This window comes from Corvus kubaryi, unplaced genomic scaffold (assembly GCF_017639235.1).
Source record: "Corvus kubaryi isolate FWS band 111438036 unplaced genomic scaffold, C.kubaryi_AGA036_p1.0 37395, whole genome shotgun sequence".
NCBI lineage: Eukaryota > Metazoa > Chordata > Aves > Passeriformes > Corvidae > Corvus > Corvus kubaryi.
Genome location: NW_024581134.1, coordinates 3,724,601 through 3,737,303, shown reverse-complemented (window position 1 = coordinate 3,737,303; position 12,703 = coordinate 3,724,601). Strand labels below are relative to the sequence as shown.

The following is a 12,703-nucleotide window of genomic DNA, read 5'->3' as shown; positions in this document are numbered from 1 at the left end:
TACCAGAAATAAACAACAATTCTATAAAGTCCCAGTAGCTGTGGGGGGGAAAAAAAGGAACCTGCAAGGAACTGGGGAGCACGATGCTACTTGCCAACATCGGAGAGATATTTTGGAGATCTTTGGGCAGTTCCGCTCCCCATCCCCTCTCCAGGGACCCTTACTCTCTGCCAAGAAGGGTAAAGAGATGCCACTGCCTCATGTGAAGCAGGCAAAAAACTACTATTTTCAGGCCATTGTCCCAGTTTTGGAGCCTCAGCATGGAAATCAAGGAAGATGTAAACAGAGCATCCCATGTTTTCTCTGGATAACCATTCCATAGAAAGGACTGGGCACGGAGGCAGCAAAGCCCAAGGAATCCCTCTCTCCAACACAAGAAACAGCACTTTTTTTGGTAACAGGGTCCCTTTTACCCCTTGCCCATGGAATGGGAAATGCAGCTGTGTGTGTGGGGCTGCACAGGCCAGCACAGGGACACTGCTCGTGTCCTGCCCAGCCACTGTTCCAGGCAGCAGCAGTGCACCAAGGCTGGCTCTGCTACCGTGGGGCTCAGGGCTGGTGCTCAGGGGCCGATGTCCCCGCTGCAGCAGTGCCAGCGTGGCCTGACTGCCCACCCAGGTCTCTGCCCAGGGTCTCAGGCTGGTTTTGCAGCTCCTGCTGAGGCCAGCACTGCTCCAGCCAGGTTGCTGACTGCCTCCAAGCTGTCCCTGTGGAAGCTAGCTTGTGTTTTTCTACATTACAGGGCAGCAGCAAAAGCAAGACTACAGTGTAGACATACCTTGTATCTCTCAGACCCCAAGTGCAACTTTATTGAGACAGACAAAAAAAAAAAAAATGCAAGTAGGTAAATAAAAACCAAATTTTCTGGGTGATTTTGGAGAGAGCTGCCTCGAGGGTCCGTGTTTCCTCACATGCACTCAACTAGGATACCTTCATTTTGCCTTTCTCGGGAGCTGCTTCATGGATGAGTGGCTGCTCATCCCCATTCACCGACAGCATCCTCTTCTCGGGCGGCAGCTCCTCGGGCTGGCGGGCAATCAGCAGGCGGCAGGTGAGCAGGATCCCAAAGACCAGGGCGTGGGCATAACGCTTGAGGGGGTCCCCCACGAGCTGGTGGAAAAAGAGCACAGCCAGCACGAGGAGGAGGAGGAGGAAGTTGGCCACGTCTTTGGGACGACCAGGCACCAGTGTCATGACAATGCCGCACGCCACTTCCAGGGCGCCGATGCTCTTGCGGAGGAGGATGGAGCTGACTCCCATCTTCTTGAGCATGGGCAGGGCCCGCACGTAGCTTTTGTATGCTCGTTTCTGGAATCAAGCAGCCAAGGACATCATGTGAGAAAGTGAAGGCAAAGGTGACTTCCATTGAAACAGATTGATGTGCAACATGACCTAAAAATCATTTCAATCATCACAGACCCCTCTGGCACAATACCCAATCTGTAAAGCTTCTGTTCGGGGGGATATTAAAGCATCAATCTGCAATTCCCCCTTTATAAGCTGTTGTCTCCTCGCTGGAAAAGAGTTCTGCAACCTCGCATCTATCTTTGGAACTACAACCAGGCCAGATGTACCTTACCCTGAAATCTGAGGTTCTGGTTGCTAGAATTAGCAGTGCAGAACCATGTTGTTAAAACAAACAAACAAACCTCTCTCTAAGAGTAGCCTGTCCTTTAAAATAATACACCAAATTGCAAAGCCAAGGCACAGCAAGTAAATGCAAGTCTCCTTCTGCCCCAAAGCAACTTGCAATATCCCAAAGCAACTTACTGTAGTGTTTATGGGCAGTGCAGTCTTAGGGTGGGACTGTACATCAAAGCTGAGATTCACCAGTCCTATCCTGTGCTTACATACCTTTATAATCCTTTCTTTCCTCAGGTGACAGCAAGCTGACATCTGACATTATTTGCTCCCTCGTTTATGCTGGATTTGGAAGCAGTGTCAGTTGCAAGACTCAGCCTGCTTACACAGCTGCCTCATTTTTGGGGGGAAAGAAACAACCTTTGTCCTTACACACATCCAGGTTCTTGCATTTGAACATTAGGTGCTGGTGGCCTTACTGTTTTGTTTGGGTTTTTTTTTCTTTTTTCCTTTTGCATTCAAGTATTTCCTTTTATATATGTATATTTTAATAAGGCTCCTAGTTATGTGACACACTGAAATTATTTCCACTTACACTTGAGTATAATATCCCTGAAGACATTCATGCCATGGTGTTCTCTGTTTTCTAATCAGTATGGGGGAAATGGAAGCCAAGTCTCAGGTACAGGATTGTTCAGCTCTCACAGGCACTGATCAGACTGTGGATTTACTTCCATACGGTTTTGGAAACCTACATTACAGACATACAGAACTTTCCCACGTCTCTGTAGATTTTGATGCTTCCTTCTGAGAGGATCTGATGCTTCACACGTGGTTAAAAAATATCCAGCACTGTCATTTTTGCTACAAAGTAATTGAAGATCTCACAACACATTTACTCCAAGTGTTTGTATTGTAAGGATGTATTTTAAACCATCGGTGACTAAAAGCTCAGAGCAGAGTATTTTTAAACAGTTGTGAAAAATACAACATTTTAAAGAAATGTACTATAAGTATATCCTAGAGTACTCTGGTATTTTAGGTATTTTAATAGACAATCTTAGGTGTTTTTTTGCTGAATGAAAAACTACAAGTTTGGTGTTTTCAGTAGATAACAGAGGTTCTCTGTTTGCTGGGGGCAAAAAGCCACCCTTACAGATTAGCAAGGTCAGGTTTTTCCTAATTGTCTGCGTGACCTGACAGACCACGACAGTATGTAGCACAGAAAGGCAGGAGAGCCCAGTGAGCCATGAATATGTAACAATATGGACTATGAAGAATAATGGTGCTGTGCAATACCTGCTTTCTTCTGATAAAACCAGAGATCCTTCCTACCTGTAGACCTGACTCTTGGTAAAGCAGAAAGGGACACAGAAGTGAAATATTTTACAGAGCAAGCATTTTGCAATGCTCCTAAAGTCTCTGTGCTTTTTTTGTTTTTTTCTGTAGCAGAAGCTGAAGAGCTTTGTTTTCTAGGGGTTTTACCTCATGTGTCTTCTGCCCCTGAGTTACTTCTTGGGGATTTTCCTCTGTGAGATCCCTGTGCTGGGCTGCAGACTAGGCACTGCAATTCAGTTGTTATTTGAGAGCTAAGGAAAAGCAGCTGGGCAGGTGGAGCAAAGGGAGAGAACAGAATGTGCTGGAAACTTCCAGCACTATTTTTTTAGGGGCACAAAAATTATACCAATCTTTTCAACCACCACAATAAATAACTGGGGAGGCGGTAGGTGGGGGGGGGGGGGTAAGAGAATAAATAAAAACAGATGAGGAAGCAAAATGTGGCAGCCAGTCCCCCATCTGCCTGCAGCTCGCAGCTGGCAAAGCCCTGCAGCAGGGCTGACCCTGAGCAGAGAGGAGCATAAACCAGTTCACCAGGTGAGAAATGCACACAGTGACTTCTCCGTCCTCTCCTCACCTCTTTCCTTTTAGGCAGGAGCGGGAGAGGCTCATTTCCCAGGCCAAAGAGAATAATAAGAAGACTATTAATAATACCTTCCTCTGCCAGCTAAGAATCTCAAAGCATTTCACAATCATTAATTAATCCCTGCACAAGTCTGGTGAGGTGGGGACAGTCAGTATCATTATCCTTGCTTTAAAGCATAGAATTTTGAGGATGAACATCTGCCAAGGCAGGCATCTGTTTTCCTACCCCCCATCCAGTGGATAGGTTTCCCCTTGGGGATCAGCTTGTTCCTGCCTGCTGCATGTCTGGTACTTCTGCAGGCCTTGGTTTTAGAGATCCTTGTGTTCCCATCTCTTGCAGGCTGTGTGTGCTGTGCTACCCCATCCTCCGTGCCTCCCATCCTCATTCACCAAGAGGTTTCTCCATGGATAGGCTCAGCTGCCAGGATATCCTGGGCACTGCGTATTATTGGCTTCTCTCCATGTCTATCAAGTAAAGAGTCAGATAAGCTTCTTCCCTCTCCTGCCCCTCTCTCGGGGCTCCAGGGCAGTCACCCCCTGTGTCCCCCACCGCTCCTGCCGCAAGGCAGGAGAGCCCTAAAGCACCTCCTTCCGTGCTGCCCGACTCACCATCTCATTGTAGGCATCCCTGCTGAGCCGGGGGGTCAGTTTGATGGTCCCCATAAAGACGAAGAAGAGCCCCAGGGCCACCGAGAGGGCGACGATGGTGATGGTCCTGGGAGATGCCATAGAGCCGCAGGGATCCGGTCCTAGCGAGGCCTTGTGGCTCTGGCTGCCAGCCCGGGCGGGAGGGAGTCCGTCACCATTGAAGGCTGTAGGAATAAAGCTGCAGAGGCAGGAGGATGACAGCAGGAGGGGATTCAGCCTCCTCCACTCAGCAACCCCTGGGTCCTAAAGCCCTGCAGCCAGAGCCAGGCAGCTCCAGCACCGGAGCGCAAGAGGAGCTCATCGTTTCCTTGCGTGTTCCTTAAATCGCCCACAGGAAGCCGAAACGGAGTCAATTCTAGGGATGTGGGATGGCAGCCAAAGGCAGAGCACAGTTGCTCATTAGTGGGAAAACAAGGACATGTTAGCAGAGGGCACAGGAGTAACGTGCTGTGGAGGAGAAATGGGCAAGGGTCTCTTGTACAGAGAGCTTTCAGTTTCAGATATTCAGATGCTCGTACACAGCAAACAACATATTGCTTCATTTATTTGTGCCGGGAAAGAAAAAGAAATGTTTTGTCCCTGTGGCTCTCCTAGAACCTGATGCTCAAAAAGGAAGGTGAAGCCACTTGTGTCACCCACCCCCACTGCAGATAAAACATATCCTGTATGTTCAGCTCTCCAGAGGCTAGTGGAAAGGTTTTATGATCCTCTATTAGTTTCTGATTTAAAGTCATTGTCTGCCATGCACTTAATGTGACAAATTTCCTTTTGACCAAAACCTAGACAAAATCTACTCAGATCTCACAGTGAGAAACCAAGGTATAATTACACAAAAAAGAACAGCTGGAATACTGCATCCTTCAGTATAAAATGAAAACAAGAGGCTGCAACAGTGTGTGAAAACCTACACCCATGGGATAGTGCAAGGGTAACACTTCCTATGCCTGTCAGGAATCTCATCATCACTCCCTTTATGGTGTAGTAATTCTCAAGTCCTAAACACATGTATTTTGAGGCCCCATGGCTTGAGAAACTGGTTGTTGTTATTATTCAAATCTCGGGACTGGAATTGAAAGTCTGAAAAATACAGGCAATTCTCCCAGTTTCCTTGGGAGCTTATCAGCCTTGATTCGAAACATTCTGAGACTCACACAACACAAGGGAACTCTGCTCACTCAGACTCCCCGTTACAGCAGCTCCATCTCTGGAAGAGCTGGAGGAATATAACAACACTGTGAGAAGGACAGGACACATACAAAACAGAAGAAAAACTTTAATTAGCTGTTGCAGAACATCCTGAAGAGGAAAAATATTGCAGCTGACATTTTCACAGGGCACTTCATATTTAGGCATCAGCAATCATTAGTGGAGAAGGGGGAGACAGGTGTGGAAAGAGAGACACTGTTCTCTTCATTTCATTTTATAGAAAAATCTCATTGCCGAAGCTGGTGCCTCCTCCGGGCAGGGATCCCAACAAAGGAATCCCTGGGCTTTCATACTCTTCCATCCTAAATCTCCCACCCCTTGCACAACAGTTCTGACCAGTGGAGAATTAGAGTCTGGTGTCTTCTCACTGTTCATTGGTTTGTGCAGAAGGCACCCACCCCCAGCCAGCGCTGAAGTCCCGTGTCCTTTGTTAGGCACAAGGTCAGCGCCCATTCACGGCTCCTTGCCTGGGGCTCCAGCGATTTCCCACTAACCAGGGCACAATTTGCAGCTGGAACACCGAGCTACTGGCCCTGGGCATATTCCTCAACACAGGGAGAGTATTTTCCAGGCTGCTTTAACCAGCAGCCCAAGGTTTACAGGGGAAGGAAGGGTGATGAAATGCTACAGAGAACCTTTTCACCCCAGAAATCCAAGTAGTTCTTTACAGAACAGTGTTGCTAGGCAACCCAAAGTAAGAGAAAAACCAAATTTTTTTATTTTTATACAACTTTCCAGGAAATAAGTTAAAATCCTAACTACACTGGCTCTTCAGGACAGCGGGAGGTTGCTTCCCAGGCTCTCAGAGCTCATACCCGCCTCCTTGTCAGCAGGTGAACAGCAGCACCAGCTCACAATACACAGTGTGAGGAAACATGTCAAAAGGAACAGCCAACACGGGGGCAAATGGTTCCCCTGCCAGCTTCTTCCGTGGGTCAGGTGGGCAGCACAGCCTGTGGAAAGCAAAGAGCATCCTTCAGACCAGAAGCAGAAGCCTTCCCATCACTGGTACCACAATCCAAGGGGGATCTGCAAAGGAGGTATCCTGTGTTTGACTAACAGAGTCTGCAGCTGACACTGGCTGAGGTGTGGAACCATCAATATTGAATCCCAAACCAGCTCTGAACAGTCAGTGGCAAGTTTAAAGCTCCCTTTCTCACAAGCCATCCCAGCTGAAAGACACTCAAATTTTCAGTTTTGCACTGCCTTCATGGCTACCTGCAGACAGATTTATCACCTGGGTCTACCCCAGATAAAGGCTGACCAGATAAAGCTACATGATTAACCCCTAAGCAGGTGACAAATCCCCTTGGCTTCGCTTTCTTGGCTAGGGGCCAACCTTCCTGCAGTGAACCCAATGGACTCTGTATCCCACATCCAGATGGGCTTATTTTTGGAGAAGGATGCACAGTGTCATTGTGCTACGTTTGCATTATTTGCTATTCCTCACTGATGCCTTGTCTGGACTTAACAGGGTCTGTCACTAAGGTCAGTAAAAAGGAGGAGAGTGCTCACTCGAGGAAGTTCCTCATGGCTTCGCCCTCTGGCTTGCGGGAGATGTAGAGCAGCCTGCAGATGGACCTGCAGTTCTGGATGGCTCGTACAACCCTGTCATCTGCAAAAACAGACACCCTGCTTTCCCAGGGACCCACCAGCACCTGAGCTCTCCAGAAGGAATGGCTGCACAGCATCACAGAACTGCACTGAACTGTCAAAGATACAGATGCCTATTTTGCCATGTCCTGTCTCAGGTGCAGTCTCTCAGGAGGCCAAGGGTGCGACCCACACTGCTGACAGCTTAGCCAATTTGGCCGGTAGGGAAGAGCAATGGGAGAAGTCCCTCTGCTTCCCATGGGGATGGAGGATGAGAGAAAAAATTTTAAGCAAAGGCACATAAAACCTTCCACACACACTTGTGAGAGTGCATCTGGGCACCAGCACCAGTGTGTGACTTCCCAGTATACACTGGAGGGAGTCCAGGGGAGACCACTGAGACAGTTCGAGGGCTGGGTTATTCAGCCTGGGGAAAAGGTAAGCAAGGATCCATTTGCTATCTTCAGGGACCTCATGGGGGATTACTGACAACTGAGAATCTTCTCAGAGGGGCATGAGAAGGGGATGAGAAGCAATAGATGTATGGCAGCAAGGAAAAATTCTGATTAAATATTTTAGGGAAAACATTTTGAGGAGAGGGGAGACACCCTTGGACACATTCAAACCTCAGCTAGGCTTTATAGCCCTTTGCAACTTTATAAAACTCTGAAGTTGGCCTTGCTATAGTTGGGAGATTGCACCACAGACCTCCAGAGGTCCCTTCTCTCCTAAATAATTGTGTAAGCCTGTGAAAGATGGAAAGAAAATTAGGAAAAAAAAAGAGAAAGCATGATGAAGGCACTGAAAACAGCAGGCTCTATGGGATTTTAGCTGCTGTCAGCAACAAGAAACTAGAGACTAAGCAAGGAAAGGGTTTGGAGCCAGCATAACAGGTCTCACAGAACTTATTCAAAACTCTCTGTTTACAAGATGAAAATAAATAGCTTTTTCTCTCACGTAGGCCAGACCGAGAGGGGTTCACCACAGCAACAAGTGTTTGGGCATCCTCCCACGATCCCAGGAGTTGTGGCAACACAGCCTCTGCCTTTCCACTGTGAAACTCGCAGTTTGAGATCCTGTGAAACAAAAATGCAACCACACGAACTGAGTCTCACCAAGAGTTAGGTATAATGTGAACCACCCTTTGCTGTGTGGAGGTAACTGCTTAGGGTCCCTCTGCTCACTTCTACTCCGATTTTTCAGCATTTAGTTTGAAACTTTTTGCCACAGCAGTTTGAACTCACCATTGAATGCTGCATTCCACTCAGCATCCTCTATTGCCTTCTCCACCACCTCAACACCAATAACCTTGGACACTCGGTGAGCCAGAGAGAAAGCAATTGTACCTGGAAACACGGGAAACAAAAATACTCCATACACTCATGCTGAAGAAACAGGCCTTTACCTAGTGAGGATCAGCTCTGGAATGCAAAGCTGTGGGAGCCCAGGAACCCACCTGTTCCACAGCAGATGTCAAGGAGGACAGTGTCCCCAGTAGCCTGGCAGAGCTCCCCGACTGCCTGGTACAGAACTTCTGCTCCAGCCGTGTTGACCTGGAAAAAGGCATCTGGAGAGATGCGGAACTTCAGGCCAAGCAGTTCTTCAAAGATGTGCGGTGCTCCATGGAGGAGCTGGAAGGGGAACTGCTCGTGGGAGCAGCGTGTCATGGTGCTAGCAAATCACACAAAAAAAAGCTGTTAGAAGGCAGCAGAGAGGAGCTGGTTTCCATTCCCAGGGTGTTCATGGGAAGCAAAGGATGGTTCTTCCCCTCAGCAACTTTTACTTCATGTGAGCCTTTCAACAAGATTAAAGAATTTTGATTCTTTTTAAGAGATCTGTGACTTGCACAGCCTAAATGTCATTAAAAGGATCAAAGTGACTTAGCAGAAGGCAGCATTCCTCAGGCCTATTCCCCCTATTTTGCCATTCACGTGATTTACTGTCTTGGGATAGTCACTGGAAGTTTTTTCTTTAGTTTCCCAGACTCGTAATTCCCATGAGGTAGAGCCACAGTGTCTTCAAATATTTCAAGTCTGGAAAAATAAAAGATGGGGCCATCTAAAGCCACATCTTCAGGAGGGATCCAAACATCTGGCATTCTCTTCCAGCACTCCCTGAACTGGTGGAATTTGAATTTGGTCAGGGAGGGGGTAGAAGAAGGAGGTGGCTTTGTTTCCACTCATTCCCCCTGTCGAGGCAGTTACCTCTCTTGGAAATAAAGTGAAGTCAAGGCACAGACTGCTCCAGGCCCACACATGAAGAACTCCTTCAGCAATGCTTTCTGAGTAGCCAGTGCCTCCTGTCAAGAGTGAGGAAGGAAAAGTAACCTGATTAGACCCCTCTCCCCAGCAATACACCCAGCAGGCCAGATGTCTGCTGTGCCTCTTGCCCTGTCCCCCACATGCTCACCTGGCCCAGCTCCTGGGGGTGGAAGGTGATGATGGCCATGGTGTGGCCACAGCTGGTGGTGCGAACCACGAGCTCCCGCCAGTGTCCTCCTTCATGGAAGAGGATGCAGGAGTCCAGGGGGGAGCGACAGATGAACTCCTCATAGCACTGAGCTGAGGGGAAATGGCACCTTTAGTACCATGAAGACAACTGCCCTGCTCTTGGCCCCCCAGACAGGCAGCCCTTCCACCACTGTGATCTGCTTTTTCTGTTTGATTTCAATACACTGAGTGAAAGCTCCTTCCAGGCTCTTGAAAGAGAACACATTTCAATAATTTCAATTTGCAGTTCTTATGTATTTTAATAGACCAGCGGGAATTAATTGTCACTTGATTAACTACTTTACTCAGGACAGTTTAGGGGCTGCAATATTAACATGTGAGTTTTTATAAAAGTATTTATCCACCAACTAGAATCAGGCATGAAACTTTTCAGAACATAAAAATGGACTTGAAAACACAGCATAATTAAAATTACAGTGTTCTCCCAATTAAGACTGATCGGAGTCTCTCTATTCCACAGTCAAGGGACAGACATGACATTTATTTACCTGGGCTACTTGTTTATGTTTTGAGAGTATGTTCTCCACATGGTTGGCTTTCACACAGACAATATTTCTTTCTGTAGAGAGATGGACAGGTATTTAATTGCTCTGGTTCAGGGCACATAAACCATCTGACATGACAAACTGTGGACCTTTCCCTTGTGGACCTAAAGATTGCTCTTTGCATATTTTTACTAACACCCACTCCCCCGGATGGATGTTATGGATTTTAAAGTCTAAAGGAGTGGTTTGAGGGATTATCCCTTTGAACTGCAAATCTTCAAGGGTCCTTGCAATTGTGTTGACATATTCTTTAACACTCATTCCCCTAATTCATAGGTAGCAGTTTCATTTTGGGCGTTCAAAAAGGGTAACCCAAACTATAGGAAAAGGGTTCATGAAGGATGGCTGGACTTCAGGCAGCTCTCTTGAAAGCTGTTTATTGCATAGGCCAAGTCCCAGCATTTCAGGGAGTGGGTATCCAGAGCCAGCCCCACAGCTGTCAGCCACAGCTTGTAGGCATAACTGAAGCCGCTTTCTGTTCAAGAGAGCATTGTACACCTTTCTTTGCTGAGTATCCCAAGACATAACAACCAACAAGCACCATACACAACACCTTCACATTTGCCTATAGCCTATCTTAGGTACTGCCACCACCGTACTGTACATATCCTATAGGACCCTAGAGTCACCACCATCCACTCACAAGAGCAAGCAAGCTACAATTCAAGCTCACAATGGAACACTCTCAGACCTCTCTTCTTCCTGCCACATCAACATTCCTTGTCTGCCTGCCATAGCTCTCTTCCTGGCAAAAACATGTTTTCTATTTACTTCTGCTCTTCCTGAGACCCACCCACCTGGTGAAAAACATGTCCTTGTTTGCAGTCACATACCTCTGTCCTAACCACAAAAATCTCCTTCCAGCTCATCTCCAACCTTTGTCCTCTCACCCATTCAGTGATCAATGTTTCAGCAAACATCTTCCACTCTACATCAAAACCTGCTTCCATTTCTGTCCCATCCTCAGGCTCCACACTCAGAGATCTCTCCGCCAAGCCCACACATCTGTGAAACTTTCTTACCAAACTTTCATCTTCAACACCAACCATCATTTCGTAAGGTGACACTCTCAGGTCTGACCTGGTTGTGTCTGAACTCTCAATAAAGCCAGAGGTTGGCATTTTACCCATGACATTTGAGTTTCAATTATTAATTCAGTTAAGGTTCTCTTTAAAGTTTCTTTCATTCTCTCTACCTGTCCTGAACTCTGTGGGTGCCATGGGGTATGCAGTTCTCATTTTATTCTTAAGGCTTGAGTTAGTTGCTGTAAAACTTTTGATGTAAAGTGTGTCTATCTTAGTAATCATTCCATACCTAGGAATAATTTGTTCTAAGAGGGTTTTACATTCTACACTGGCTGTGGCTCTGACACTGGGAACAGTTTCCACCCAATGGGTAAGATGGTCTGTTATTACTAACACGAATTTCCACCTGTGCACTTGGGGGAGTTCAGTAAAGTCCACTTGGATACTTTGATACTTTGCAATGGTCGGAGAGCCAACTCACGACCTCCTGAAGTTGTTTTTCTCATCACCTTCTTATTTACTTTTTGGCAAACCATACATCTTTCAGTTATTTGTTTACCCAACCCATAAATTCCAATGCACCCATAATTCCTCAGAAAGTGATCACACAAAGCCTTAGTACCCCAATGAGTTTTTTGATGCACGTTTTCTAATATTTTTCTGGTGAGTGGCTTATGAAGTAACTGCCTTCCGTCAGGAAGTTTCCATTTTCCACATTCGTCTTGGCTTTCCCCCCCTCTTTCTTTCTCCTCTGTTTCACTGAATTTTGGAGTCTCCAGTTTTTCGCTCTTTGAGGTCAAAATTAACACAACCCTTTTTATCCCATTCTCTGCAGCATCCTCAGCCCCCCCGATCTGCCAAACTCCCTCCTCCCATCTCTGAGGCCATCCCCCCCGCTGTCCCCCCATGTGTACCACAGCTCTCTCTTCGGGCACTTCCAATGCCTCTAAAACCTCCAAAACAAGTCCCCCATGCATCAGCCCCTTTCCCTCTGAACGAAGCAATCCCCTTTCTTCCCAGATTTTCCCAAAGGCGTGCACCCCTCCAAAAGCGTACCTTGAATCAGTAGATGTATTTCCCTTCTTGTGTGCTAAATCTTCCAGTGTGCATAGTCCCCCCATCAACTAAAGCATACCCCGACATTCTTTTTCCTTGTACACATCTGGAAGAACCGTCTACAGCTATTATTTCCTTCGGAAAGGGCTCGTTCCTCGAGATCGACCTTTGGTGTTTTGCTTCTCCTTTCAGAGGAGCAGCAGCAGCGGTCGCTGCCAGGGGAACGGTGCAGGCGAGGGAGGGAGGGGGGGTAGGAGGTGGGAATCCTCTCGGAGGCCGATTCCTCCAGGAGCGGGGGAGCAAAGGCGGAGGCTGCTGCCGGCACCGCCAAGGGCACCAGCGCTTGGGGCCGGTACCAGAGGCTGGCGTGGAGCCTCTGCACGGGTCCGCAGCAGCCACGGCAACAGGAGGCCGAGCTGCCGGCGGGCCCAGCGCGGCCCGCGGGGCCGAAGCCGGGTTCAATGGAGCTGCGGCAGAGAACGCAGCGGGGGCAGGGGCTGCTGGAACGGCCGCGGACAGCGGGACTGGGGCCGGGACTGGGGCTGCCAGCGGGGCCGGGGCGGGCCCCAAAAGCGGCGGGCTGGGCTGGTGTGGAGCGGAGAGCCGGGCTGGGGAC

General features: G+C 47.9%; 2 protein-coding genes across 2 annotated transcripts in view; both read right to left on the bottom strand.

Annotated features, from left to right (window-relative positions):
- Positions 1-779: 779 nt before the first annotated feature.
- TMEM35A (transmembrane protein 35A) lies at positions 780-4,463 on the bottom strand. The gene is made up of 2 exons (XM_042040007.1): positions 4,114-4,463; positions 780-1,308 (listed from the first exon to the last, which is right to left on the bottom strand). The coding sequence occupies exons 1-2, from the start codon at positions 4,231-4,233 to the stop codon at positions 922-924; spliced, it is 507 nt and encodes a 168-aa protein (XP_041895941.1). The 5' UTR covers positions 4,234-4,463; the 3' UTR covers positions 780-921.
- A 942-nt stretch (positions 4,464-5,405) lies between these two features.
- The window catches only part of TRMT2B (tRNA methyltransferase 2 homolog B), an 8,593-nt gene continuing 1,295 nt past the window's right edge, over positions 5,406-12,703 (bottom strand). The window contains exons 2-11 of the mRNA XM_042039856.1: positions 12,167-12,554; positions 12,088-12,121; positions 9,950-10,020; positions 9,361-9,507; positions 9,156-9,250; positions 8,408-8,622; positions 8,192-8,297; positions 7,909-8,027; positions 6,874-6,973; positions 5,406-6,311 (exon numbers count right to left, since the gene is read on the bottom strand). Of these exons, the coding sequence (XP_041895790.1) occupies positions 6,185-6,311; positions 6,874-6,973; positions 7,909-8,027; positions 8,192-8,297; positions 8,408-8,622; positions 9,156-9,250; positions 9,361-9,507; positions 9,950-10,020; positions 12,088-12,121; positions 12,167-12,554 (1,402 nt within the window). The 3' untranslated portion in view covers positions 5,406-6,184. The remainder of the gene's footprint in view (positions 6,312-6,873; positions 6,974-7,908; positions 8,028-8,191; positions 8,298-8,407; positions 8,623-9,155; positions 9,251-9,360; positions 9,508-9,949; positions 10,021-12,087; positions 12,122-12,166; positions 12,555-12,703) is intronic.